The sequence below is a fragment of the Heloderma suspectum genome, chromosome 2, assembly GCF_057233095.1.
Source record: "Heloderma suspectum isolate Gila_16-S chromosome 2, 16-S_ref, whole genome shotgun sequence".
NCBI classification, from domain to species: domain Eukaryota; kingdom Metazoa; phylum Chordata; class Lepidosauria; order Squamata; family Helodermatidae; genus Heloderma; species Heloderma suspectum.
In genome coordinates, this window is record NC_139459.1 from 235,372,819 (window position 1) to 235,397,912 (window position 25,094).

The 25,094-nt window shown below is 44.7% G+C and overlaps 1 protein-coding gene across 3 annotated transcripts in view; it reads right to left on the reverse strand.

The window, feature by feature from the left end:
- Nucleotides 1–25,094, reverse strand: part of ATP10B (ATPase phospholipid transporting 10B (putative)) — a 249,416-nt gene that overhangs the window by 63,716 nt on the left and 160,606 nt on the right. For all 3 annotated transcript variants that reach the window (XM_084838609.1, XM_084838610.1, XM_084838611.1), the window contains 3 exons: nucleotides 11,454–11,658; nucleotides 6,157–6,242; nucleotides 2,594–2,700 (listed from right to left, as the gene is read on the reverse strand). In XM_084838609.1, coding sequence (XP_084694735.1) covers nucleotides 2,594–2,700; nucleotides 6,157–6,242; nucleotides 11,454–11,658 — 398 coding nt within the window. The remainder of the gene's footprint in view (nucleotides 1–2,593; nucleotides 2,701–6,156; nucleotides 6,243–11,453; nucleotides 11,659–25,094) is intronic.

Consider the following 25,094-nt stretch of genomic DNA (forward strand, 5'->3'; position numbering starts at 1 on the left):
AAGAAGAAAAAAGAAAGTACTAACACTGTTTGCATTTTTGAATAAGTATTACAGTCTAATTAACTTTCTATTTCTTTAAATCATTGTTTGAAAGTTTTAATGTTTGAATTTATATGGCTGAAAGCTATGTTTTTGTCCAGTTGCTTTTTTCTTCTGTATGGCCTTGAGAAAGTGATGAAGGCAAAATAAATCTTTGGTAGAAAGCCTGGAATAGGCTGGAATAATATCAACTTGTGTGGGTGGACTAAAGAAGGGGTATTGCTGACACCTGTTGGATGTTACAAAATCAGCAGCTTATCATAGAATCATAGAATAGTAGGGTTGGAAGGGGCCTACAAGGCCATCGAGTCCAACCCCCTGCTCAATGCAGGAATCCAAGTCAGAGCATCCCTGACAGATGGCTGTCCAGCCTCGTCTTGAACGCCTCCAGTGTGGAGGAAAAACTCCTCCAGTGTTTCCAGTGTTATGAAAAATCTTTCTTTCATGTTCTTTTTTTATCTCTTTTTCTCCTTTTGATACTGAGAGAGTTCTCTTTTGGCACTGGAGGATCAATAACTTACTGGATATCCAGATATATTAATTTATAATATATAACTATATATTACTTCTTTATAAAGGAAGATTGAATGAAATGATATTTCAAAATAGAAGTATTGTGGATAACACTGAAAAGAAATTGAGAGAATTTTTTTAATTGAATCTGGACAAGGGAACAAATATCCGAACAGTATGGGATGCAAGTAAGGCCTATCTGAGAGGTTATTTTCTACAACAAAACATGCAACTGAAAAAGAAAAGAGAAGAGAAGGTACAAAATATTCTAAAACAGAGAAAGGAGAAAGAATTCCTAAAGAAAAAAACGAGAAAGGCAAGAGTCCTCCGACAGATTAAATTACTCCAACAACAATTGTCGATGTTAACAGTTCAGGATATACAAAAAAATTAAACTTTGTAAAACAAAGAAATTTTGAATTTGCTAATAAACCAGGAAGATGGTTGGCCTATAAACGTAGAAAGGAAAAAGAAAAGAAAACAATTGTGAAAATAAGTGAAAGTGGCAATTAACAGATACTGTGGCAATTCAGAAAGCCTTTTATCAATATTATTCAAATTTGTATAAAGGACAGGGTATCTCCCCAGAATTAATGGATAAATATATTCATAAACAAAATTTACCAAAAATTACTAAGGAACAAAAACAAATGATGAATGGCCTAATAACAGTAAATGAAATGGTGGAAGCAATACAAAAATTAAACTGGGAAAAACTCTGGGACCAGATGGAATATCAGGATTATATTATAAGAAGTGTGAAGAAGAAATTTTACAACCGTTGAAAAATATGAACAGTATTTTAAAAAAGGGGGAGATACTGGAAACATGGAAAACAGCATATATAACATTAATACCTAAAGAAGGACAGGATAACACTATTTGAATTGTCTAAAATGTATGAAGGTGTTTCTGGAAAATGCTGGAAATGTGAAGATCAAGAGGGAATGTTTTATCATTTATGGTGTACTTGTAAAAAAGCTAAAACATTTTGGAAATGAATACAGTCTCTAGCTCAAAGAATATTAAAGACTACTACAGAATTAAAGCCAGAAACGTTTTTATTGGGACTAACAGATAAACATGTAAAAGAGAAGGGGGGAACCAACAGGCATCCCTCTTTCTCTACAGGACAACGGCTGCAAGGTTATTGTATACACAAGTGGAAGAATGAAACAATACCAGCTGTGAGAGAGGGGATCGTGAAAATGATGGAGCTGGCAGAGATGGCAAAACTTATTATAATTAAAGAAGGATCAACAACTAAATTTATGTTAGATTGGAAACCTTTTATAGAATTTATACAAGAAATAGAAAAAAATGATATCTATGTATGTGGATTTTGAACTTTGAGATGGTTCTCTTCTTGTTGTTGTTAAAATTAGAGAAATGAGATAATGTCTGTGAACTCAATGTATGATACACAACTAAGATAAGAACTAGAGAATAATAATAAGCATTTGTTGTGTAAGGGGAAACAAAGGTAGATATCTTACGATCTTGAGATTTTTAGTGTATGTGTATTGTGTGCTTATGTTGTTGTTGTTGTTGTTGTTGTTGTGTTTTTCTTTATTTTTTTAATAAAAATTATTACAACAATAACTATATATGACTAGCTAAATCCACACTAGGGAAACACTTTTATTACAACAAACTAAAATGTCATACAATAATGAGCAGGCTCTTGAGTTCTCCGGAACTCTTCTTCAGCCTGGATGTAAAAGCAATGATGACAACAATGGGGTGGGCTGGGCAGGGAGGAAAGAAAAAGTTTAGTACAGTAGAAGAGCTCCAAAATTTCACATTTGTAACTGTCTTAACTTAGATAGAGGGCAGGAGGTGTTATGCAGTGTTAACTAGATGAGAATCTGGTAGGTGCAAAACAGATTTCAGTTCTTAGTTACATGCTACTCAGGTTGCACTGCTGGAGCAAAGAAATAAGTTCCAGATCTAGTCTGAGTGGACTTAAAAACACTCCATCAATAAGTGCATGAAAAGCAAAAAACAGAACAAAACCCCACCCCTGCTCAACCGTCATTACCTGCATAGATAACAATCCCTATTGTAACCTCTGTGTTCCTCACTGTGCATCCACGAAGAAGAAGACTTTCATTGTTAAAACCAATCCGTGTGAGATCGGGCTGCTCCCTAGAAAGAAGGAGATTTGTTAAAAAAAAAATCTTGTTCTCTTACTCCTATACATCATGCTTCTAAGGCCATGTTCATGGGGTGGGTTCTGGTTTGATTCCTCACAGGTACAAAAGTGCTGCATGATATCACTATCATACTGTGGCTTCACAGCAGAGGCAGAAGACAGAGAAAATGGGAATGGGGTTCTTCTGATGCCATCTGCTCAGGGGCCACACGAGTCAACCAAATAATGCTTCTACAGTACACTACGGGTTTTTTTTGCTTTCCAGTCTACAAAGATCTGGGGAAACACCTCCTACTTTCTGCTGTATCAGCAGTGGCAGTTATAGTCACAGACTAAGTATGCCTGAGGCATTTATTAATATGCAGAGAAGTGAGCCCTTGATATTAAAATACAGATTTCACATAGAAATGGGCACACATGTTGATACGCACTAAGACACCTGATCAGGCTGTTCATGCTGAATGCTCAGAAGCTATTTTTCTGCAACTATCTGCCTTTTGTTTGACAATAGTTTCCAAGCAGTGTTGCTTTTCTATAACTCAGCTTTCGAGCTGGTTCAGATTCCAAGGGGCAGATGTATCTATTATAGATATCTCCTGCAATTTGTTTACATTCAATAGATAAGGGGAAAAACAATTGGATTCCACTTTCAATAGCTGCATTGAACTGAAGGATTTTGGGGATGGTTTTCTGTAACACAGGCAATGACAAGATTTTGTGAGAAATATAAACACAGAAGCCACACTATGATGTCTAGCTTAGCACTGGTGTTAGGGTGGCCTGGTGTCCTCCTTTACAGAGGACGGTCTTCTATTTTGAACAGTTGGCAGGGCTCTGTCCTTTGTTTGAAGGGCTATCCAGTTCAAGACCACTTTAAAGGTAAAGAACTATAAGGGAAGAACTTGAATTTTCCCATCAACAGTTAGCACCTTTGGACTGCAGACTGAGCAGAGCAGATGGTACAACAGAAGCAGGCCTTGCAGAAATGAGAATGACTTGATTGGCTGGCATACCGTTCCAAATCTTAGGAGTCTTTGCTTTGGATGTAACATCAGAATCAGAGTCAGCAACTTGCGTTCATGCAAGGCTTGCCATTTGCTACTGAAGAATCCATGGCAGAGTCTACGGCCTTGTTCAGTTTGTTTATACAGATGTGACATCCCCATGCTACAGTGATTACAGTACAAAACCACCTCCCCCCAATATTTAAACAATGGCAATTTCTCACACTTGGTTAGAAGCTTTATGAGAAACCTTCTTCTCCAGAGATAGTTATTTATTATTATTTTTATGGATTTAATAGATTATATATTGTTTGCCATATTTAAAAATATCTCCAAGCAGTTTACAAGAAGAATGAAATACATTAAAATACATTCTTATATACATTAAAATACATAAACATTGCTAAAACATTGATGTAAAAAATTGAGAAAAGCATTAAAACCAACACAACACCATAATTACAGACAAACAGGGAAGCACACCCACTCAGGGAAGGCCTGGGTAAAGAAATGGGTCTTTAGTTGGCGCCTCCCAAATACCAGGTTGGAGGTAATTCCATAAGGTGGGTGCCACCATGGAGAAGGCCTGCTGCAAAATGGATCTGCAGGTTGTGGTACAATTATCAAAGCCTCCTCTGATGATCTTAATGATCACATAGGTTTGTATAGGGGAAGGCAATCTGCCAGGTAACCTGGTCCCAAGCTGTTCAGGGCTTTATATGCCAACAGCAAGACTTTGTCCTTGGCTGTGTCTCCACAACAATGGAAGGAGAAGGGAGGAGTGGCTTACCTGCATTTTTCTAGGAGCCACTTTTGGTCTGGGCAGGGCTTCATGAGCTAGGGCAGGGCTCCATTCTAAGTTGCTCCACTTCTGGGTAGGGGGGGGGTTGGAGTAAATGTCATCTGAGTGGCAGGGGCTGCTCAACCAATAAGAGAGGCTTTCCCCCTCCAGGCTGTCACCCTTTTCTCCCTAATGAAGCTGCAAAATAGTTGCTTCTGATGTACACCTTTGGGAGACAAGCCTTGCAACAAGCCCCAAGCCTCCTAACCCGTTGGTGTGCTGCATTGCTTTAACAGAGGGGTGAAATAGTTGCTTCTGATGTGTGCATTTGGGGGAAAAGCATCATTGAGCACAATGGGAGTTACTTCTGAGTAGACACTAATTGGTCTGTGCTGGGAAACATAGGAGACAGGAAACACCCCTTGATCTTGGTGAAGGGCACACCTCTGGGCAGGGCTAGCATACCCAAGGTCAATGCAGTGGTTGGGGGCACTGCAACTATACCTGGGGGGAACCCAACTTAAGAAAAAGAATCAGACTTTAAGCAGTCTCAGGAAATCTGTTTTTTTTCTAATAAGCTCCAGAGTGGCTACTGGATGGCCATGACATCATCTAACCCTAATGACCTCAACATGCAGTTGGCTTGGAGTAAATTGCTGGTGGCTACCCTTGGTTCGGTAGCTAAAAGGTAGCCGCTGCCATGTAGGGATTGCGTAGGGGCCCAATTCAGTCCGTGAATCTGGCGGAACCACCCCTGCCTCCACCCCTGAGCCCCACTCACCGAACCCATGCCGCTGCTTGCCCCCTGCCTGTGGTTGGCGAATGGCCTGCACTCACTCCAGTGGCCTTGTTGAGCTTTGTGGTTGCTGTTTTTTGAGAATGAAATGGTGATTGCAAAAATGTGCATATTTGCGCACGTGCGAAAATACGCATTTTGCACACGCACACATTCACGTATGTGAAAATGTGTATTTTTGCGCATACACATATTCGTGTACGCGAAAATGTGCATTTTTGTGCATATGTAAACATGCAAATTTTTGCGATCACAATTTTATTTTTTTTTAAAGATGGCAAACGCGGAGCTCAATGAGGCTGCTGGGGTGAGTACGGGCTGCTTGCCGAGCGTGGGAGGGGCTTGAGAGTGGTCTGGGGACTGGTGAACAGGGGCAGGGGCTGGGCAGGAGTCCGGAGAACCCAGATAGGGGTGAGTTCGCACATCCCTACTGCCAGGTGCCCCACTCAGCATCCTGGCTGCCACATTCAGCACCAGTTGCAGCTTCCAGACCATATTAGAGGCCAAAGGCAGCTTGAATATTATTAACAAATACATTTATTACAAGCTCTGTTCAGGCCTTTTTTTTCTCAACGTGTGAGGACTAAAATTATATTGGACCCTGGTGTATAGGGTCATTGAGGGCAGTGCTAATACCTATGTACTTCTCCCCCATTACACATTCTTCGCTCTCACATGTTCTGGCAAATGCCTGAACAGGGCCACAGTGTTGCAGACAATGTTCATTCCTGGACTTAGAACATACAATATATGGAAATAGCACATCAGAAGTTACAATACATTTTGACATTGCTTCAAAAAATTTGCAACTAAACATGATAAAGGTGCCAATTGTAGAATGATATAAATAGAAACAGCAGTAACTTACATATAGCCTTTAAATTTATTGAGATCTTTGTTGGGTTTTTCACAAATAATGATGTTTTGGAAGAATTCTGGCTCAAATACAGTGTTCTGCAAAAAACCAAAAACATAATAAAAACCACAATGAGTTCCTAGCTCAAATGAAAGTATTTTAAAGTCAGCTAAAAGAATCTGGATGGGCCATTCCACAATCTCCTCATTAGCTAGGAGTGAAATTATGGAACCATAGATTTATATAGATGGAATGGATTAAAAGATGACCTCCTCCAAGCATCTCTTACGAGGCAGCAATGACTTGGCTAAGCCAATCTCTTACGCGGTACCATGAAATAATTTCCAGAGAGCTAACTGTCTTAGTCATTTACAGAAAAAATAATAAAAAGGCTTTTGGCACCTTTTGGCATATCTTTTTGTCTATATTATTACATACACTTTCATGGACTTTGTTAGTCTTTAAGGTGCCATAGGACTTTTTCTTGTTTTTCTATGAAAGAACATTGCCTTCAGAGTTGGGCTGTAAATTTATTATGTTGGGATTTTAGATCAGATTCAGGAGTTATAATTGGATGAGATGAACCAGTGGTGGGCAGAAAGTAGATGTTCAGATGTTTTGGACTTCATCTCCCAGCATACCTTACCATTGGCCATGCTGGTGGTGGCTTCTGGGAGTTGAAGTCCAAAACATTTGGAGATCTACCATCTGCCCACCCCTGAGTTAAACTACTGTTTCATTCATTCATTCATGTATGTATTTTGTACCCCACTTTTCTGTCCAAAAATGACACTGAAGACAACATACAGAAAGAATTAAAATGGATTAAAACAATAAAACAGTACAATGAAAATATAACAATTACATTTAAAAGATTATTAAAAACAGTACCTAGTCCCAAGAGACCCACTTACTAGATTAATTGTAGGTTCAATTAGTTTCATCATTAAGAGGTAAGATGAAAACAGAATGGCCCCTTACTATAAATTGTAGCACAGAATTCAAAATTATAAGCAAGTAGATAATGGGGAAGAAGAAAACAATAGGCCATACTCTTACTATACTATAAACTGTAGTGGAGAATCAAAATTTTAAGCAATTAGCTAATGGAGAAAAACACACACACCGTAGGCTGTATTCTTATCATATGAATACAATGCTTGTACATAGTTGCTAGAATCCATGCAGGGACTCTGTTCTGAAGGTCAGACTCAAAGATCTTCCCTACTGGCAGAACAAAAAGTTTGGGTTGCAGGGAAAAACCAAACACCTAGCAATACCTAATGTTTTAACATCCAGTAATAACTAATATTTTAATCAATAACGTCTTCTATACTTCATGTACTTTTACTGTGGTTCACAGAAAGATGATGTTTGATGGTTATCACAACATACTCAGACAGGGCAGAACAGGTTACCTATCAGTAACAGCAAGAGGATGGGAACATTCTATTCTTTAAAAATGAAAGACACCTTCCCATTCTCTGATGTTGCTGCTTTATCTGACACTTGTCACAATTACGTTTCAGAAATCACTTTATAGTGTGAGAAATGTAATTTTTAAAAAGTTAAACTGTCTTTATCCTCCAAAGATGGTATGAAAGGAATAATTCAATGTACTATTTCTGAGAAGCGAACAACCTGAGTAGAAAAACAGGAACACCAAGCATTTAAATTTCTGTCATAACTATCATGCTTAAATATACAGTTTGCCCAACATATGTTGAGAAACTTTCAAATGTAGAGGTGTCCTAATTTTGCGCCCAGTTATAATCCATATGTAGACAGGTATTTTCAACACTCTCTTCCAACAACCTAAGAGATGACTTTATACATGGACTTCACCAGATGGTCGACACCGAAATCAGATTGACTACACCCTTTGTAGCCAAAGGTGGCGGACATCTATGAAGTTGGTAAAAACAAGACCTGGAGCTGACTGTAGTTCAGATCACGAACTTCTTATTGCACAATTTAGAATCAGACTAAAGAGAATAGGGAAGACCCACAGAGCAGTTAGATATGAGCTCACGAATATTCCTCATGAATATGCAGTGGAGGTGAAGAATAGATTTAAGGGACTAGATTTAGTAGATAGGGTCCCGGAAGAACTATGAACAGAAGTTCGCAACATTGTTCAGGAGGCGGCAACAAAAAACGTCCCAAAGAAAAAGAAAACCAAGAAGGCAAGATGGCTGTCTGCTGAGACACTGGAAGCAGCCCAAGAAAGAAGGAAAGCAAAAGGCAACAGTGATAGGGGGAGATATGCCCAATTAAATGCAAAATTCCAGAGGTTAGCCAGAAGAGATAAGGAATTATTTTTAAACAAGCAATGCACGGAAGTGGAAGAAGATAATAGAATAGGAAGGACAAGAGACCTCTTCCAGAAAATTAGTAACATCGGAGGTAAATTCCAGGCAAAAATGGGTATGATCAAAAACAAAGATGGCAAGGACCTAACAGAAGCAGATGAGATCAAAAAAAGGTCGCAAGAATATACGGAAGACCTGTATAGGAAGAATAATAATATTGGGGATAGATTTGACGGTGTGGTCAGTGAGCTAGAGCCAGACATCCTGAAGAGTGAGGTTGAATGGGCCTTAAGAAGCATTGCTAATAACAAGGCAGCAGGAGATGACGGTATCCCAGCTGAACTGTTTAAAATCTTGCACGATGATGCTGTCAAGGTGATGCATGCCATATGCCAGCAAATTTGGAAAATGCAAGAATGGCCAACAGATTGGAAAAAATCAACTTATATCCCCATACCAAAAAAGGGGAGCACCAAAGAATGTTCCAACTATCGAACAGTGGCACTTATTTCACATGCCAGTAAGGTAACGCTCAAGATCTTGCAAGGTAGACTCCAGCAATTCATGGAACGCGAATTGCCAGATGTACAAGCTGGGTTTAGAAAAGGCAGAGGAACTAGAGACCAAATTGCCAATATCCGCTGGATAATGGAGAAAGCCAGGGAGTTTCAGAAAAACATCTATTTCTGTTTTATTGACTATTCCAAAGCCTTTGACTGTGTGGATCATCACAAATTGTGGCAAGTTCTTGGTGGTATGGGGATACCAAGTCATCTTGTCTGCCTCCTGAGGAATCTGTATAACGACCAAGTAGCAACAGTAAGAACAGACCATGGAACAACGGACTGGTTTAAGATTGGGAAAGGAGTACAGCAGGGTTGTATACACTCACCCTACCTATTCAACCTGTACGCAGAACACATCATGCGATGTGCTGGGCTTGATGAAGCCAAGGCTGGAGTTAAAATCGCTGGAAGAAACATTAACTATCTCAGATATGCAGATGATACCACTTTGATGGCTGAAAGCAAAGAGGAGCTAAGGAGCCTTATGACGAAGGTGAAAGAAGAAAGTGCAAAAGCTGGATTGCAGTTAAACCTCAAAAAAACCAAGATTATGGCAACCAGCTTGATTGAGAACTGGCAAATAGAGGGAGAAAACGTGGAGGCAGTGACAGACTTTGTCTTTCTAGGCACAAAGATTACTGCAGACGCTGACTGCAGCCAGGAAATCAGAAGATGTTTTCTTCTTGGGAGGAGAGCAATGACAAATCTTGATAAAATAGTGAAGAGCGGAGACATCACACTGACAACAAAGGTCCGCATAGTTAAAGCAATGGTATTCCCCGTAGTAACCTATGGCTGCGAGAGCTGGACCATAAGGAAGGCTGAGCGAAGGAAGACAGATGCTTTTGAACTGTGGTGCTGGAGGAAAATTCTGAGAGTGCCTTGGACTGCAAGAAGATCAAACCAGTCCATCCTCCAGGAAATAAAGCCAGACTGCTCACTTGAGGGAATGATATTACAGGCAAAACTGAAGTACTTTGGCCACATCATGAGAAGACAGGATACCCTGGAGAAGATGCTGATGCTAGGGAAAGTGGAAGGCAAAAGGAAGAGGGTCTGACCAAGGGCAAGGTGGATGGATGATATTCTGGAGGTGACGGACTCGACCTTGGGGGAGCTGGGGGTGGCGATGGCTGACAGGAAGTTCTGGCGTGGGCTGGTCCATGAGTCACGAAGAGTCGGAAGCGACTGAACGAATAAACAACAACACCCAGACTTAGTCATGCTTAGTGTAGAGACAAAATAAATGGGATTTAAATTATTCATGACTAACTTAAGTCCCATCCATTTAAATGGGTTTACTTCAGTCAAGTATGAGTAAGTCTGGATACAACCCTATGTATTTAACTTGGGGTGGGTTTTTTTTTGGGTGTATGTAAAATTATTGTTAAGGCACCTAATTATAAAATGTTGCAGAAGATAACGCCAAATCCATTTGTGGGTGCACACACGTCTATTTTGCTTAATGAATGAATAGAAAATAAAATTTTGTGATTCAGAAAACAGGACTGTATTTTACCTCTCTTCCAGCTCTCCTTTAGATGGCTAGCTTCTCATCTGATAGACTATATATTTACACTGCAATGCTATACACGTGTACTCCCATGTAAGCGCCAGGATTGCACTAGTAGCTTTTTTAGTAGATTGTTTCACTATCTCTACCATTATTTTAATTCCTTGCCTCACTCTGAGCTAAGAAAGACATTTACAGAATTATGCTTCCAGACTATGCCTTCCTCATATTTGGAGCAGCAGTGTGCAAATGTTCCCATATTTCAATGCCTTTGTATAAGCAGGACCCCACAAAAAGAGGATATTATTCATTATATAGTCTCCTGTGAATTGCCTCATGAAAAGATTTCTTGCACCTTTGTTGGGGGTAATGTCTGACAGAACATGCCAGCTGCCTGGGACTGCATAAATAGGAGGTGGGGGGAGTTTGCCAAGCATCTGGCAGGCAACACAAAATGGCCAGCAGGATGGCAACCCACAACTTGTGCAGGCCTGGATAAGAGAGATACTAATTCCTGCACTTGGTTAGCTTCTGAGATCAGTGTGCTCATGCAGATTTTATATAAGATTAATGTATATTAAAATTCAAAGTGCAGCTACTGATGTTTTAAGAACAGTAACCTTCTCTCTCCCACTTCCGCCTCAACTCAGCAACAAAGGCTTGAGGCTTGTTCACCACACCTCTTTATTTTTCCACAAATGAGCCTGCGGTCACCTGAAGCAAACAATGTTGCAGCTGTGGAAATGGCCTCAGGTCAGCCACTCCAAGCCCATTATGCAAACAGGTTTGACACAAGTTATCCTGCTAAAGTTTTCCTCTAGCTGGACAGTTCTATGCATAAATTTCTTTTCATACTGGGGATTGCAGGGAAAGGACAGAGTAAAGATGAGCTGTTGCAGAAGTTGCTTCTAGGCGTACCTGATTCGTGAATCCTTTCACAACCTGTTTTTGCTTAAGGGTGGTCTCACCGTCAAGATTGGCTGTCTCTAAGCGACAAATCCCATTCTGATCAGAAGAGAAGAGCAGCAGGATGTCAGCAGGAATGATCTCATTAGACTGCAGCTGTACAAAGTCTCCCACTTGTACATCTTTCCAGCACTTCTCAACATAGGTGTTTTTGCTCCTGTTATGAGAAAAGACACCACAGCTGAACAGGCTGTGACAGTCCCATCACCGCACACAGCATCTCTTCCCTTTAGAGCATTGGGCTAGTTGGCTAAAGCGGTTGAAGCCAAATAGTTTGCTTACTGATTACATCCATATCCTGCCACTCCTCTAAGGATCAGAGGGTGGTATACATTTCCTCCATTTTACGCATCTATTCAGAGTGATTATTTCTATTCCCTCTGTAATTCCAAGAATCTAGAAAGAAGCTTCCAGCTTAACTCAAAACACTAGCAGCAATATTATTAAAACACCAGATATTATTGGACAATCAATAAAAGAGGTCAATAAAACAGCTGATTAAAAACAGCAAGAGCAGCAATACAATGCAAGCATTATTGTTCACTAAAAGCCTGGACAAATATAACAAGTATAACCATTGTGCCTTAAACACAATATAGGAGGCGGCACGTGAGTACTCCTGAAAAGGGCAGTCCACAAGTTGGGCACTAGCACAGAAAGGGGTCACATCTGTATGGGAGGTTTTCTCTGATGCTGCTGTGGCTTAAAGTCGTGCCCAGAGAAGGAGTACCCGGAGAAGGAGAGGAATGTGTCAGGTCCGGGGTGTGGGAAGCAGGTGTCCTTGGCGAGAACACTGGGATCAGGAGGGATGGAGGTGGGCAGAGAGCAGAGGTTCCCTGGGCAAGGGTCAGACCCAAACAAGGCATGGCAGGGCCAGAGGCAAAAGCAGAGTCCAAACAGGCAACCGTCAGTTACCAGCAAGTTTGCAGCAGGACCAGAGGCAAAAGCAGAGTCCAAACAGGCAAGGGTCAGTTGTCAGCAAGTTTGCAGCAGGGCCAAAGGCAGAAGCAGAGTCCAAACAGGCAAGTCTCAAGAACTGGCAAAGAACAGGAACAAGCAACTGGACCACAATGCTACCACCACAAATAGCTCATGTTGCTGTGGCAAGGTTTGGAAGGAGGCGGAAGCTCTTTATAGGGTTCCCTGAGGCTACCAGCTGGTCTGCATTAGAGGACCTGGGAGCACCTGCAGGGCCAGGGCCTAATCCTGCAAATACTGTGAGCCAGGCTGTCTTCTATCTCTGGCCCTCAGGTGGCGCTGCAGAGCTTAACAGACTGAGCAGATCCTGACAGGTTGTGTGTGTGTGCGTGTGCGTGTATGGAACCTAGAACTCTGTGACAGCTTGCTGGTATGGGCTGAAATTGGGATGGGTGCTGGATGGGATGCTCTTAGAGGAAGCCTTCAGATACTGCCCTAAAGAATACGGAATTTTGGCTTCTCAAGGCAAAAGTGCGCACTGGAGAACAGGGGAGACAGCAATAACTCAGTGACAGTTTGCTGGAATGGGGTGAAATTGGGACGATGGAATGCTCTCAGGGGGAGCCTTCAGATGCTGCACTCAAGAATCAGAGATTTTGGCTTCCCAAGGCAAAAGTGCACACATGGGGAAAAATAGGGTGGGAGCAATAACTCCATGGCAGATTGCTGGAATATGGTGAAATTGGGGTGTGGTTGGATGCTCTCATAGGGAGCCTTCAGATGTTGCTCTGGATAAGTGGGGATTTTGGCTTCTTCAGGGCAATCTGCAAACATGGGGTAAAATTAGTTGCTGTCCATTCATAATAATGTAGTAGCAGGGGGGAGCCTGGGCACAGACCAGGAAACAAGCCTCTCTCATTGGTTAAGCAGCCCCTGCCAGTTTGATGATGTTCAGTTCAACTCCCCCCACCCCACCTGCAAGTATGTTGCCTTCAAGCACTGTGTGACTCTTGAAAACCAGATTTTAAAGGTACGGTACTCAGCTTATCTTGCTTCGTGCATCCCTGATGGACCAAAACCAATTCCATGAAAATCTGGATAATACTCCAACACGCTTCTCATTCTGTTGTTGTGGAGATACCCCCTAGAACAGCTAGGGATGGCTCAAGACATTTTGCTGCCTGAGGCAAAGAACAAGATGGTGCCCCCTCCCATTCCATGTACAAAAGCCAAATGGACTAGCAGTTGAATATTTCTTCAACACTGGCAATGGGACAGTGTCCACCACAGCATCCAAAGGCAGCAGGCTAGCTTAGGGGGTGTAAGGCAGGCTGTGTGGTTCATAGCTCCCTCCTCCAACACCTTGAGGCCAACTCCTAGCATCCACTGCCTGAGGCGACCACCTTACTCTGTTGAATGGCTGGAGTGGCCCTGGGAACAGCTGCCTTGTAGTGGATAGACTTCAACTCTTTGCAAATTATTCTGAGTTTTACTAGAGGTACTGAGTTGGAAGGGTGGTTTCATGGAATTAAATTGTGCATCTTATTTCATATCTATTCTGTCTTAGAGCATGGATCCTTCCCTACTGCCTCTCCTTTTTCTTTAAGCTTCTGTTCTGTGGTTTCAGCCTATTCACAATCTCTGTCCCTAAACCAGGAATTTGTAACAGGAAATAAATTAAAGTTGGTGATGGCAGACATGGTGGCTATCACTCTCACATCCACTGAAAAGGGACAGATTGTGCAGAATCAATATTTTCATCAAGAACATGGATGGAGAACAAAGTATGCATTTGTTGAGGAAACAAACATATGATGAGGGATTGCAAACACTTTAAGAGATAGGATTAGAGCCTCAAATGATCTTGATAAATAGGATAGTTAGCCTGCAATCGATACAATGAAGACAAATGTAAAGTACTGCACCCAGGGAAGACAAATGTTTCCTTCCACTCTTTTCAGCATGCTTGAGACTTGGGTTGAGTAAAAACAACACTCTGTGCAATCCTATCGAGATAGGTGGCCGCCTCTGAACTCGGAGGCAACTGCCTATCCAAAGCAGGGCAGGAGAAGCACGGAGGGGATCGTTCCCTCCGCGCTCCTCCTGCCCTACTTTTTTGGCTAGACAGCTGATTGCGGCTGTCTAGCCGCGGGAGGATGGAGTGGGGAAGGAGGCTGCTGTACAACACATAGGATGTACAGCTACGCTCTCCCTGCCCTGGAACGTCCCCAGACACACCCCTTTCCGGCCGCTCCACACTCCTCTTCTGAGCGTGGGGCTGTTCTGTGCTGCCTATGAGGCAGCGCGAAGGTGGGGGGAGGTTGGTTCCTGGAAAACACCATATCCTATGGCCGTCTAGCCGCTTTCTAGTGGCCATAGGATTGCTCTCTCCGAGACTAACCAATTAGATGGAGTAATGCAGCCTGGTTGAAATGAATTTTGCATTCGGCTTTGGATGACACACTTTGATAAGGAATTACCGTAAATGCTACATAGGGGTCAGTGTGTGTAATTGTGCACATGAGGGATTTCTCAAATCTTGTCACAGTGATACTCCTAAGTGTAGCCAAGGACTGCTTTAACTCATGCAGCTTTGGACATATTCTGCCTATAACAGAGGTGGGCAACTGTGGGAGGTCTGGGGGCCATTTTCATTCCCAGTTGCACTCCATAGGTCACAGCAGGGTTTGTGGGGCACCCCCAGTTAAAACGGGGGGTGGAATTGCTGGTTTGCTGTTAAAATTTGGCAACACACTGTTAGAAAAAAGGAGACTCCATAACCATTGGCGTCTCAAGTTACGTAAGAGCCCGAGTGGCGGGAAAATATAGGCGGAGCAAAAAGGGAATCATACTGACGCGCTCATGACTAACGGCTTGGTAAGCTGATAGTGACTGTTTATTGGATATTAACTTAGTGAGCCGATGTACTAACTGTTTCATTGGTTACTGGTAAGAACAATAGAAGCAATATGATATAAAGGGCTTTTGCACACGTGTCTCGGGGTCCAGACTGCTCTGCACCCGTTTTGCAAAACGTTCAATAAAATAGTGTTGGATCCACTGCTGCCTGCCTGGCATTCTTTTCTTCTAAACCGAAAGCAAGGACTTTTTATCTAACAATTTGGTGCCGTGACTCGGATCCTGCTTCGGGGCGCGTCCCCTTCGCGCTGAGCCGAGGGGCCGCGGAGGAGAAGTGGCCACAGGCGGTTGTTTTATACTGCCTTCTCCTCACGACGGTGGTGGCAGAAGCGCCTGGGGACCAACGCCAGAGGAAGAGGGAGACGTGATCACTCCTTTTAGGCACCGGCAGTGGATCAATAAGCAGCTGGACGCAGCTGCGGGTGGGACAGAAGAGGCTTTTGGGGTTAAGTGAAACAGCTTACATTAGGGGATAAACGCGGGGCGGTGGTGTGTTTGTGATTGTGTGAGACGCCTACGGGCGAAGCGAGTGAGGAGCCCCGATCTGCATTTCCTTACCCCGGAGACGGGCTAGGTCAGAGGAGGGCGAAGCGCAAGAATTGCTGACTGAAATTCCCACCGTCATGGGCGGGTCCCAATCTAAGTCTGCGAAGAAGTCCCATACGCCCTTGGAGTGTTGTTTGCGCAATTGGTCACATTTTAAGCAGGATTATGGAACTAAGATGACAAAGGATCGTCTTGTCTTTTTTTGCACCTGGGAATGGCCAATATTAGAACCCAAATGGCCACCCGAGGGGTCTTTTGACCCAACCTTGGTATCTGATGTGCGAACAATAGTAGCACAGAGGGGAAGTTGGGACCAGTTCCCTTATATTGATTCGTGGGCAACTTATGTGCCCCTTGGCGGCAGGCCTGCTCCGTGGGTTGTTAAATGCATGTCCCTTGCCCTTCCCATGGTGGTCAAAAGGAAACCACCAAAAGAAGGACCACCCAGGGTTGTGGCCACGGCACCGGAGGACCTACTGCTTCCTCCTCCCTACGGGACAGCCGTCGCAGGGCGCTCGTTGCAACCACCACCCTCTCCTGAGGGGCCCACCCAGCGGTTAGATGCCCCCGAGAAGGACCCCTCTCATGAAATAGTACCAGAGGACCCCACCCCTCTAGTTGAACGCCAGGACACTCTCCAAGATCGTCTATATTCCCTAGAGGAAAGATTGGAGGTCCTACAGAGAGAGGCAAAAGGGGGACCTAACTACAACCTGCGAAAGGACCCCCAACCACCGGTGAAGTTCACCTTCCCCATCAGAGAAGTCCCCGACCCTACCGCCCAACATCCTCAAGGGACGATGTTTGTTTATGTCCCATTCACAACATCTGATTTGTATAATTGGAAACAATTTAACCCCTCCTTTGAAGAGGATCCCGGGCCACTCCTGTCTCTGATGGAGAATGTGAGGCTTACTCACAACCCCACATGGGACGATACACAAATGCTATTGAACACCTGTTTTCTCAGCCAAAAGCCAACCATCCTTGCAGGGGCACGAGCCAAGTATAGGGAGGAAAATCCCCAGGCAACTGAGGAGAAGACGGCGGAGGTTCTGCCCACAGGGCGACCCAATTGGGGGGTGGCCACAGCGGCACATAGACGCTTACATGCTGACTATTTTCGACTCATTTTAGCAGGCATGAAGCAAGCCGTGAGAAGGGCCCCCAATTTGCAAAAAGTCCTGACTCTAAAGCAAGACAAAAATGAACCTCCTGCTGTGTTCCTCCAAAGGCTGAGGGAAGCCTTCGCTAAATATACTGACATTGACTTGAATGATCCAAATAATTTAAGGATCCTCATGACTCAGTTCGTGGGAAATAGCTGCCAGGACATCAGAAAGAAGTTGCAAAAAGTTGAAGGAGGGTTGGCAGCTGACCTAGGAGTTTTAGTTGAAGTAGCTCAAAAGGTTTATGAGAGGCGAGAAGAAGAAGAAGGAAAAGAAAAAGACAAGAGGCAGGCCAAACTCCTTGCTGCGGTTCTTAAACCTGACAAGGAGGGAGCTAGGAAGGGGAGAAAAGGGGGAAGGAAAGGATCTCCCCTGGGGAAAGATCAATGTGCCTTTTGTAAGAAAATGGGGCACTGGAAGCGTGACTGTGAGGCTTTGAAGCAGAAAGAGAGAGGGGAAAATACGGGAGAAGCGCAGAGAGTTCTGTATGAACAGGAAAGAGATTAGGACAGACCGGGGCCCGGCCCCCTCTTAGCCGTCTCTGAGGCAAGACGGGACCCCATGGTCAAAATAAAGGTTGGGGGCCGCTCCTACAAAGCCCTTGTGGACACAGGGGCCGCCCTGTCCGTCCTCCCCCTCAGTGAGCCCCCAACGGGAGGTGGGGGGTTCACCACCATAATGGAGGTCGAGGGAAGGGCAACCCAAGTGCCCCTCTCTCGTCCCCTGTTCACCAAGGTTGGGAAAACACACCTAGAACATGCATTTGTCTGTACCCCCTCCTGTCCGGTGGCATTGCTAGGGAGGGACTTATTGACTAAACTCCAAATTGAGATTGCTTTTACTCCTGACGGAAGGATGGAGATACGGCTCCCTAAACAGCAGAGTAGTAACTACCAAATGGCCCTTTTGAAGGTTGCAGAAGAATCCACCCCAGAGGCCACCGAGGACTGGAGCTTAATAGAAAACAGAGTCAACCCTCTAGCTTGGGCCGGGATTGGAGGGGCCTCTCGTGCCAAGTCGGCAGCACCATACAAAATTCCCCTCAAGGAGGGAGCAAGGCCTGTTCATGTGAAACAGTATCCCCTTTCCCGCCAAGGAAAGGAGGGCCTACAACCAGTAATAACAAAGCTCCGAGAAGAAGGCCGGCTCATTGAGATAATGTCCCCCTATAACACGCCCATCATCGCTGTGCCAAAAAGGGGAGGGGGGGCAAGGGCTTTCGCTTAGTGCAAGACCTCCGGCTCATTAATCAGCAGATCGAGGCCCCCCATCCTGTGGTCCCCAACCCACACACCCTCCTTGTAGGAATTCCGGAAGAGCACGCCTGGTTCACTGTCATAGACCTAAAAGACGCCTTTTTCAGCATCCCCCTCCACCCTGATTCAAGGCCTTTGTTCACCTTTGAATGGGAAAGCCCGGGGGGGGGGTCAAAAGTTCAATTAGCATGGACAGTCGTCCCTCAGGGGCTGAATCTCTCACCGGTGGTCTTTGGCCAGCAGCTCCAAAAGGATCTCGAACCCTGGGTCAGCACTCAGAGGTGCATCTCCTCCAGTACTGTGACGACCTCCTGATTTCAGCCAAGGCCAAGAATGCGTGCCTGAGTGGGACGATTTCCCTCCTCAACTATCTAGCAGGGGGGGGGTATAAAGTGTCAAAAGAAAAAGTACAGTTGGCCCAACCAACTGTAAAATTCCTAGGCTACCACATAACTAAGGGGACTCGGAGCCTAGGGCAAGAAAGAGTTGAAGTCATCCGTGACACTCCTGTCCCTAAGTCCCCCCGCGAATTGAGGGCCTACCTGGGGTTGACCGGATTCTGCCGACTATGGATAGCAAACTATGGGGAGACAGCGCGGCCGCTGTATGAGGCGCTGCAGAAAGACAGACTGGATAAATGGAAATGGACTAAGGAAATGAATAAGTCTTTTCTCAGTCTTAAAGCTGCTCTTGTGTCACCACCTGCTCTAGCCATACCAAATCCCAGCCGGCCATTTAGACTTTATGTGCATGAAAATAAGGGCATAGCTTCGGGAGTGCTTTGCCAGCGAAAACGGCCCTCTTGGAGACCAGTGGGATATTACTCCAAGGTCCTAGATGTCGTAGCACGAGGATGGCCAAGTTGCCTGAGGGCAGTAGCGGCAACAGCTCTGGTTTGTGCTGAAGCGGAGAAAATGACAATGGGAGGACCCATTGAAGTTTGGGTGCCGCATGGAGTGCCACAAATTTTGGGATCAGGAGGAGGAAGCAAATTTCTCAACCCAGCCCGGCATTCCCAATATGAAATAGGTTTACTAACAAACGAAAACCTCACTTTTAAGGCTTGCTCCAGCTTTAATATCGCCACACTACTGCCAACATTACTGGGCACAAACGGATCAGGACTCCCAGATCATGACTGCCTTGAAGTATTAGACCTAGACACCAAAGGCCGACCAGACCTTGAGGATGAACCAATAGAGGGAGCCAGAGATCTGTTTGTAGATGGATCTAGCTATATGCTGGATGGAAGGCGCTACACAGGCGCGGCTGTCGTTACTCTAGAGGAGAGTGTGCGTGAGGAAAGGCTGCCTCCTCATTTCTCCGCCCAATCCGCTGAACTGGTAGCCCTGACAAGAGCCCTGCAAGCCAGCAAGGGAAAGCGAGTAAATATTTATACCGATAGCAAAAATGCCTTCGCCGTTGTGCATGCTCATGGGCAACTGTGGAAAGAGAGGGGATTCCTTACAGCAAACGGATCTCCAGTGGCTAATGGCGGCCTAATAGTGGATCTTCTGGATGCCCTCCAGCTACCCTCACAAGTAGCTGTTGTCCACGTCCGAGCCCATGGGAAAGAAAAAGAGGAAAAATGGAGACAGGGAAACCAGAAGGCAGATGAGGCTGCAAAAAGAGCAGCCAGAGAGGGAATCCAAGGAACATTCCTCATTCTACCCAAAAGAAAAGAGCGCCCCACATACTCCCCTGCTGAGTTACGGATGGCACAAGAACACGGAATAAGTCCCTGCGATGACGGATGGATCCAGATGACAGATGGAAGACTGCTTCTTCCACAGACCCTGCAGAGGTTGTTCTAGAGCAAGTTCACCATTCTCTTGGACACCCTGGAGCATCAGCCATGATCGACTATTGCAAGAGGCTGTTTGTCTCCCCTGGCTTAACTGTATGCACCCACCGACTAGCCACAACCTGTGAAGTCTGCCAGAAAACCAACCCTCCCAGGGCACCCCCTCCTCCAAAAGGAGGGCGACCATGGGCCTACTATCCTTTCCAGAGGGCGCAGATTGATTTTGCTGAGATGCCACCATGTAGGGGTTACAGGTATTTGCTTGTAATAGTATGTCAAATGACAGGGTGGGTAGAGGCGTTTCCATGTAGGAACTGCCAAGCTAAAACTGTTGTTGCTAAATTGTTACAGGAGGTGGTGCCCCAGTTCTCCCTGCCCGAAGTTATAGAGTCCGATCAGGGCTCACATTTCACCTCAGTTATTACACGGGGGATGGCACAAGCTCTGGGAGTAGAGTGGCATTTACATTGCCCCTGGAGGCCCCAGGCAAGTGGACAGGTTGAAAGAATCAATCGGAGCCTCAAGGAGACTTTAACCAAACTCCAACGAGGGGTGAAGCTCACTTGGGTTGAGGCTCTGCCAATAGCTTTAACGAAGCTTCGAAGGATGCCAAGAAAGGACATAAAATTGTCCCCCTTTGAACTGATGTTTGGGTTCCCGCCTTGGGTACACTGCGGAAGGAGGGAGGAAGTCAAGTGGGAGGTGGGTGATCAGATGCTAAGGGATCAGTTGACTTCTCTACAGTCTGTTCTTTCACAGCTACGAGCTTATTCCGTTCCGTTTCAGAGATTGCCGTTAGATGCACCTATCCATCTCTTCCAGACGGGAGACGAGGTGTTGCTGAAAAAGTGGAATAAAGAAGCTTTAAAGGAAGGGTGGGAGGGGCCTTATTTGGTGGGACCAACCAGCCACTCGTGTGTAAAGCTTGTGGGTTCTAGTAAATGGACACATTGCAGCCGGATAAAGCCATTTAAGCGATCCTCGCTTCCTTCTGTCACTTGGAAAGAACAGGAGGACACAGGCAACGGTCCTTTGCTCCCTGGCACCCCTCTGGAAGCTGCCAAGGACACAGGCGAAGAAGCCATCCAGGAGCCACAATCGCCTGTAATATACAAGTCACAACATCTGGGAAAAGCTCAGGTTCGAATTACAAAAAACTTGTAATATGAAGCAAGTATTGTGGGTGGTGTTGGTAATGTTAGTTAAAGAAATATTAACGTGGATGGTGATACCTCAAGGACTTGGGCTTGACAGCTTTAAGATAAAACCCCGAAATGTCACACCAACACCCCTCAGACCACTTCTGGTACAGATCCCTGAGAAAGAGAGGCGTCCCTGGAGAACCAGGTTAGGGATCCCAATAACAGAGGAAACTGATAATGTGTGGTTAGAGTGGATAAAGTATACAGCCAAGTCTTTAAATAAGTCTGACTGTTTTGTTTGTGCCACAGGGAGATCTGTAGCAAAGGTGCTGCCCTTTCCACTGGGATGGGACACTCCTTCCCTCCTCACCTGCGTGATCCGTTTGTTCCAACACCCTGATGCATGGGGAGAGGAGGAATGCCAAACCCTCAATAAATTATACCCCCCACTCAAATCAAAGGATCGTGTCAGACCTTCCACAGTCTTCCTGCAAAGAAGAAACCATACCGGATGCATACACCGAAACCTTGCAGACACAGAGGGGCGTATAGGGAACCTGACGAGTAAAGTAAGATGTGTTAATTCCACCCGCTTTAGGAATAATTCCCTTTCAATCCCACGAGCTGATCTCTGGTGGTATTGTGGTGGCCTAGAGTTGTATGAGGTATTGCCCTCCAATTGGTCCGGAGCTTGTGGGTTAGTTCAGTTGGCAGTCCCCTTTTCAATTGCATACCATCCAGCAGAGAAGACTGGCCAACCCCGGCAGAAACGATCAGTAATCCCTTTTGATGATCAAATATATATTGACTCCATAGGAGTACCAAGGGGAGTGCCAGATGAGTTCAAAGGAAGAAATCAAATTTCTGCAGGATTTGAATCTACCCTGTTTTGGTGGGTGACGATTAACAAAAATGTAGATTGGATCAATTACGTTTATTATAATCAACAGAGGTTTATAAACTATACTCGAGATGCTGTAAAAGGATTGGCTGAGCAGCTAGATGCCACCAGCCAAATGGCTTGGGAAAATCGGCGTGTTCTTGATATGATGTTAGCAGAAAAAGGAGGGGTTTGTGTCATGCTAGGTGGACGGTGTTGCACCTTCATCCCTAACAACACTGCCCCAGATGGACGGTAACAAGGGCTTTGCAGGGTCTCACCGCCTTGTCTGAAGAATTAGCCGAGAATTCAGGGATTAACAACCCCGTGACTGACTGGTTGGAGAGATGGTTTGGAAAATGGAAACACCTAGCAGCCTCAATCCTTATTTCGCTTGTAGTGATGATAGGAGTTTTAGTGTTATTTGGTTGTTGCATTATCCCCTGTGCTAGAGGCTTATCCCAGCGGTTAATTGAAACCGCTCTGTCAAAACAGATGCTCTTGCTTTATTGTGCTGATAAAGAAACTCCGTTTTAAATGCTTTAAGACGTGAATAAAGACTTAAAGGAGGGAATTGTTAGAAAAAAGGAGACTTCATAACCATTGGCGTCTTAAGTTACGTAAGAGCCCGAGTGGCGGGAAAATATAGGCGGAGCAAAAAGGGAATCATACTGACGCGCTCATGACTAACGGCTTGGTAAGCTGATAGTGACTGTTTATTGGATATTAACTTAGTGAGCCGATGTACTAACTGTTTCATTGGTTACTGGTAAGAACAATAGAAGCGATATGATATAAAGGGCTTTTGCACACGTGTCTCGGGGTCCAGACTGCTCTGCACCCGTTTTGCAAAACGTTCAATAAAATAGTGTTGGATCCACTGCTGCCTGCCTGGCATTCTTTTCTTCTAAACCGAAAGCAAGGACTTTTTATCTAACAACACCACTCCAGGGCATTAAAGAGCAGCACAAGCATCAAATTTAGGTTATTTGCAAGATAAATTTAAGCCTCTTGGCACTCCGTAGCAGCTATGGAATGCCAAAAGGGCCAAATTTCACTTGCAAACAACTTAAATGTAAACCTTGTAGTGCTCCATATCACTATGGATGCTTTTTTTGGGGGGGAATTAAAATTTGGGGGCACGGCAGGGACCACATGTGGCCTGTGGGCCATGTGTTGCTCACCTCTAGCCTATAAGGTGCTCTCTAATAGATGATTGCACTAGGCGCTGGCAGAGGGTGAGTATTTTATTAGCACATAGCAGTGTCCAGGAGGTAGTGGACTGTATCCTCCTTCCCCAGACACGCTGGGGAGACTTTCAGCAGGATGGAAAGGAAGGCAGTCTTTGTACATACCAGCGCATAGATATTTCAGAGTGCTAGCCCAAGGCCATTCTGGTATTTTTCGTAGCTCTGTGCAGGTCCAAAATTGCCAGCCCAATGATGGGGAGACCTACAGTCCCTACAGGAAGCCATTGGAATTCTGTTAAATAGTGCAGAAATTCTGCCCCACAATTCTGGTGTGGGTGGAGCCCATATGCTTTGTGCTTTTCATCTAGTTGCTGCAGAACCTAGGCTTGTCACTGATGCATCACCAAAACAGAGGACAAAAGCGAACACCAATTTGCATAACATTTGCATATGTAAAATTATACATATAGGTGCTTATTTAGAAATAATAATGATAATTTAAATAGAAATACAATATAGCTCACCATAGTGGAGAAGACTGACCAGGTAACCTTTGTGCCTGTTCAGTCTGCTGTCTGGGTGTTAACTGTAGATGGGCAACTTCAAGGCCCCTGCTCTCCCTTCTTATGGTTTTTTGACTTTGAACCAGATTTGGACTGGGCACCTCTTCAAATAGAGGATATTTTCAAATAGAGGACTGTCCTCTGCCAGCTCTCCAGAATAGAGGAATGCCCTCTGTAAAGTAGGACACCTGGCCACCCCAGAGGAACCTGAGAGGGAGAACCTGTCTCCAGTTCGCTCCATTTCTCCCAGGCCCCGATCAGATCCACTGGATGGACCAGCCTACCTTGTTACTCAAAGTGGTGGATAACAGAGTGCTCACACAGGAGGCTGAACTTCTGGGTATTTCTTGTCGGCTTGCTTTTGCTGAGACATGTGGTGGAGGGATATCTCCTAGTGCGGCCTCGTCAGCTCACTGTCACTTTCTCCCAGGTAAGCGAGAAACATAGTGGGTGGGAACTGCAGGGCATTTAAGCTTTGGCTCCAGAATGTTGGGCCTGGCCCTACCAGTCTGCCAGTGCTAATGTGCAACTACTGCTCTGTGTTGCTGCCCTGATATTCTTTCTTCTTGCTATACACAGAGCGGTGTCAAAAGTACAAAATGCATGTAATGCTTTCAGAACCATTTTAACCATGAAGTGAAATGAGGGGGAATAGAAATCTTTTATATACAAGCACATCCAGACATTCTTTGTCTACAGAAAATTCACTCTGGTGGGGAGGATTTTCTTTGATTCACTTTGCACAAAGCACTGAAGGAGAGGGTGTGGTACAGTCAATGATTAAAGAGGCACCTGTCTGGGGAATGGCACGTTATTTCCTCCTGAAGTGTTGCCAGGAAAAAGTAAGAGTCTGTCTCGCTTATAAATGAAACAGCTATATTAGTTCATGGCCTGGAGTGATTTAAATGTCACAGCATGTCTGTTACTATCGTTATGAGAAATATCTATTCCCTTTAGGGCTGAGGCCTGGTTAGCCCTTGCTCAGTGTAGGCCCTGCTGGGAAAGCTGCTCAGACCAGCTGAGGATGAGCAAGAGATCAGGGCACTTCTCTCAGAAGTAGTTCACAGCACCCAATGCAGACTTTCCTCACACTTTGTGAGGCACTGGTGTAGGAATTAACTACAAGCTTGGGAAAACAAACCAAAACAGTTCACTATGCTATTGTATCTGCATCCTGCTGACAAGTCAATGTTTTAGGGTAAACCT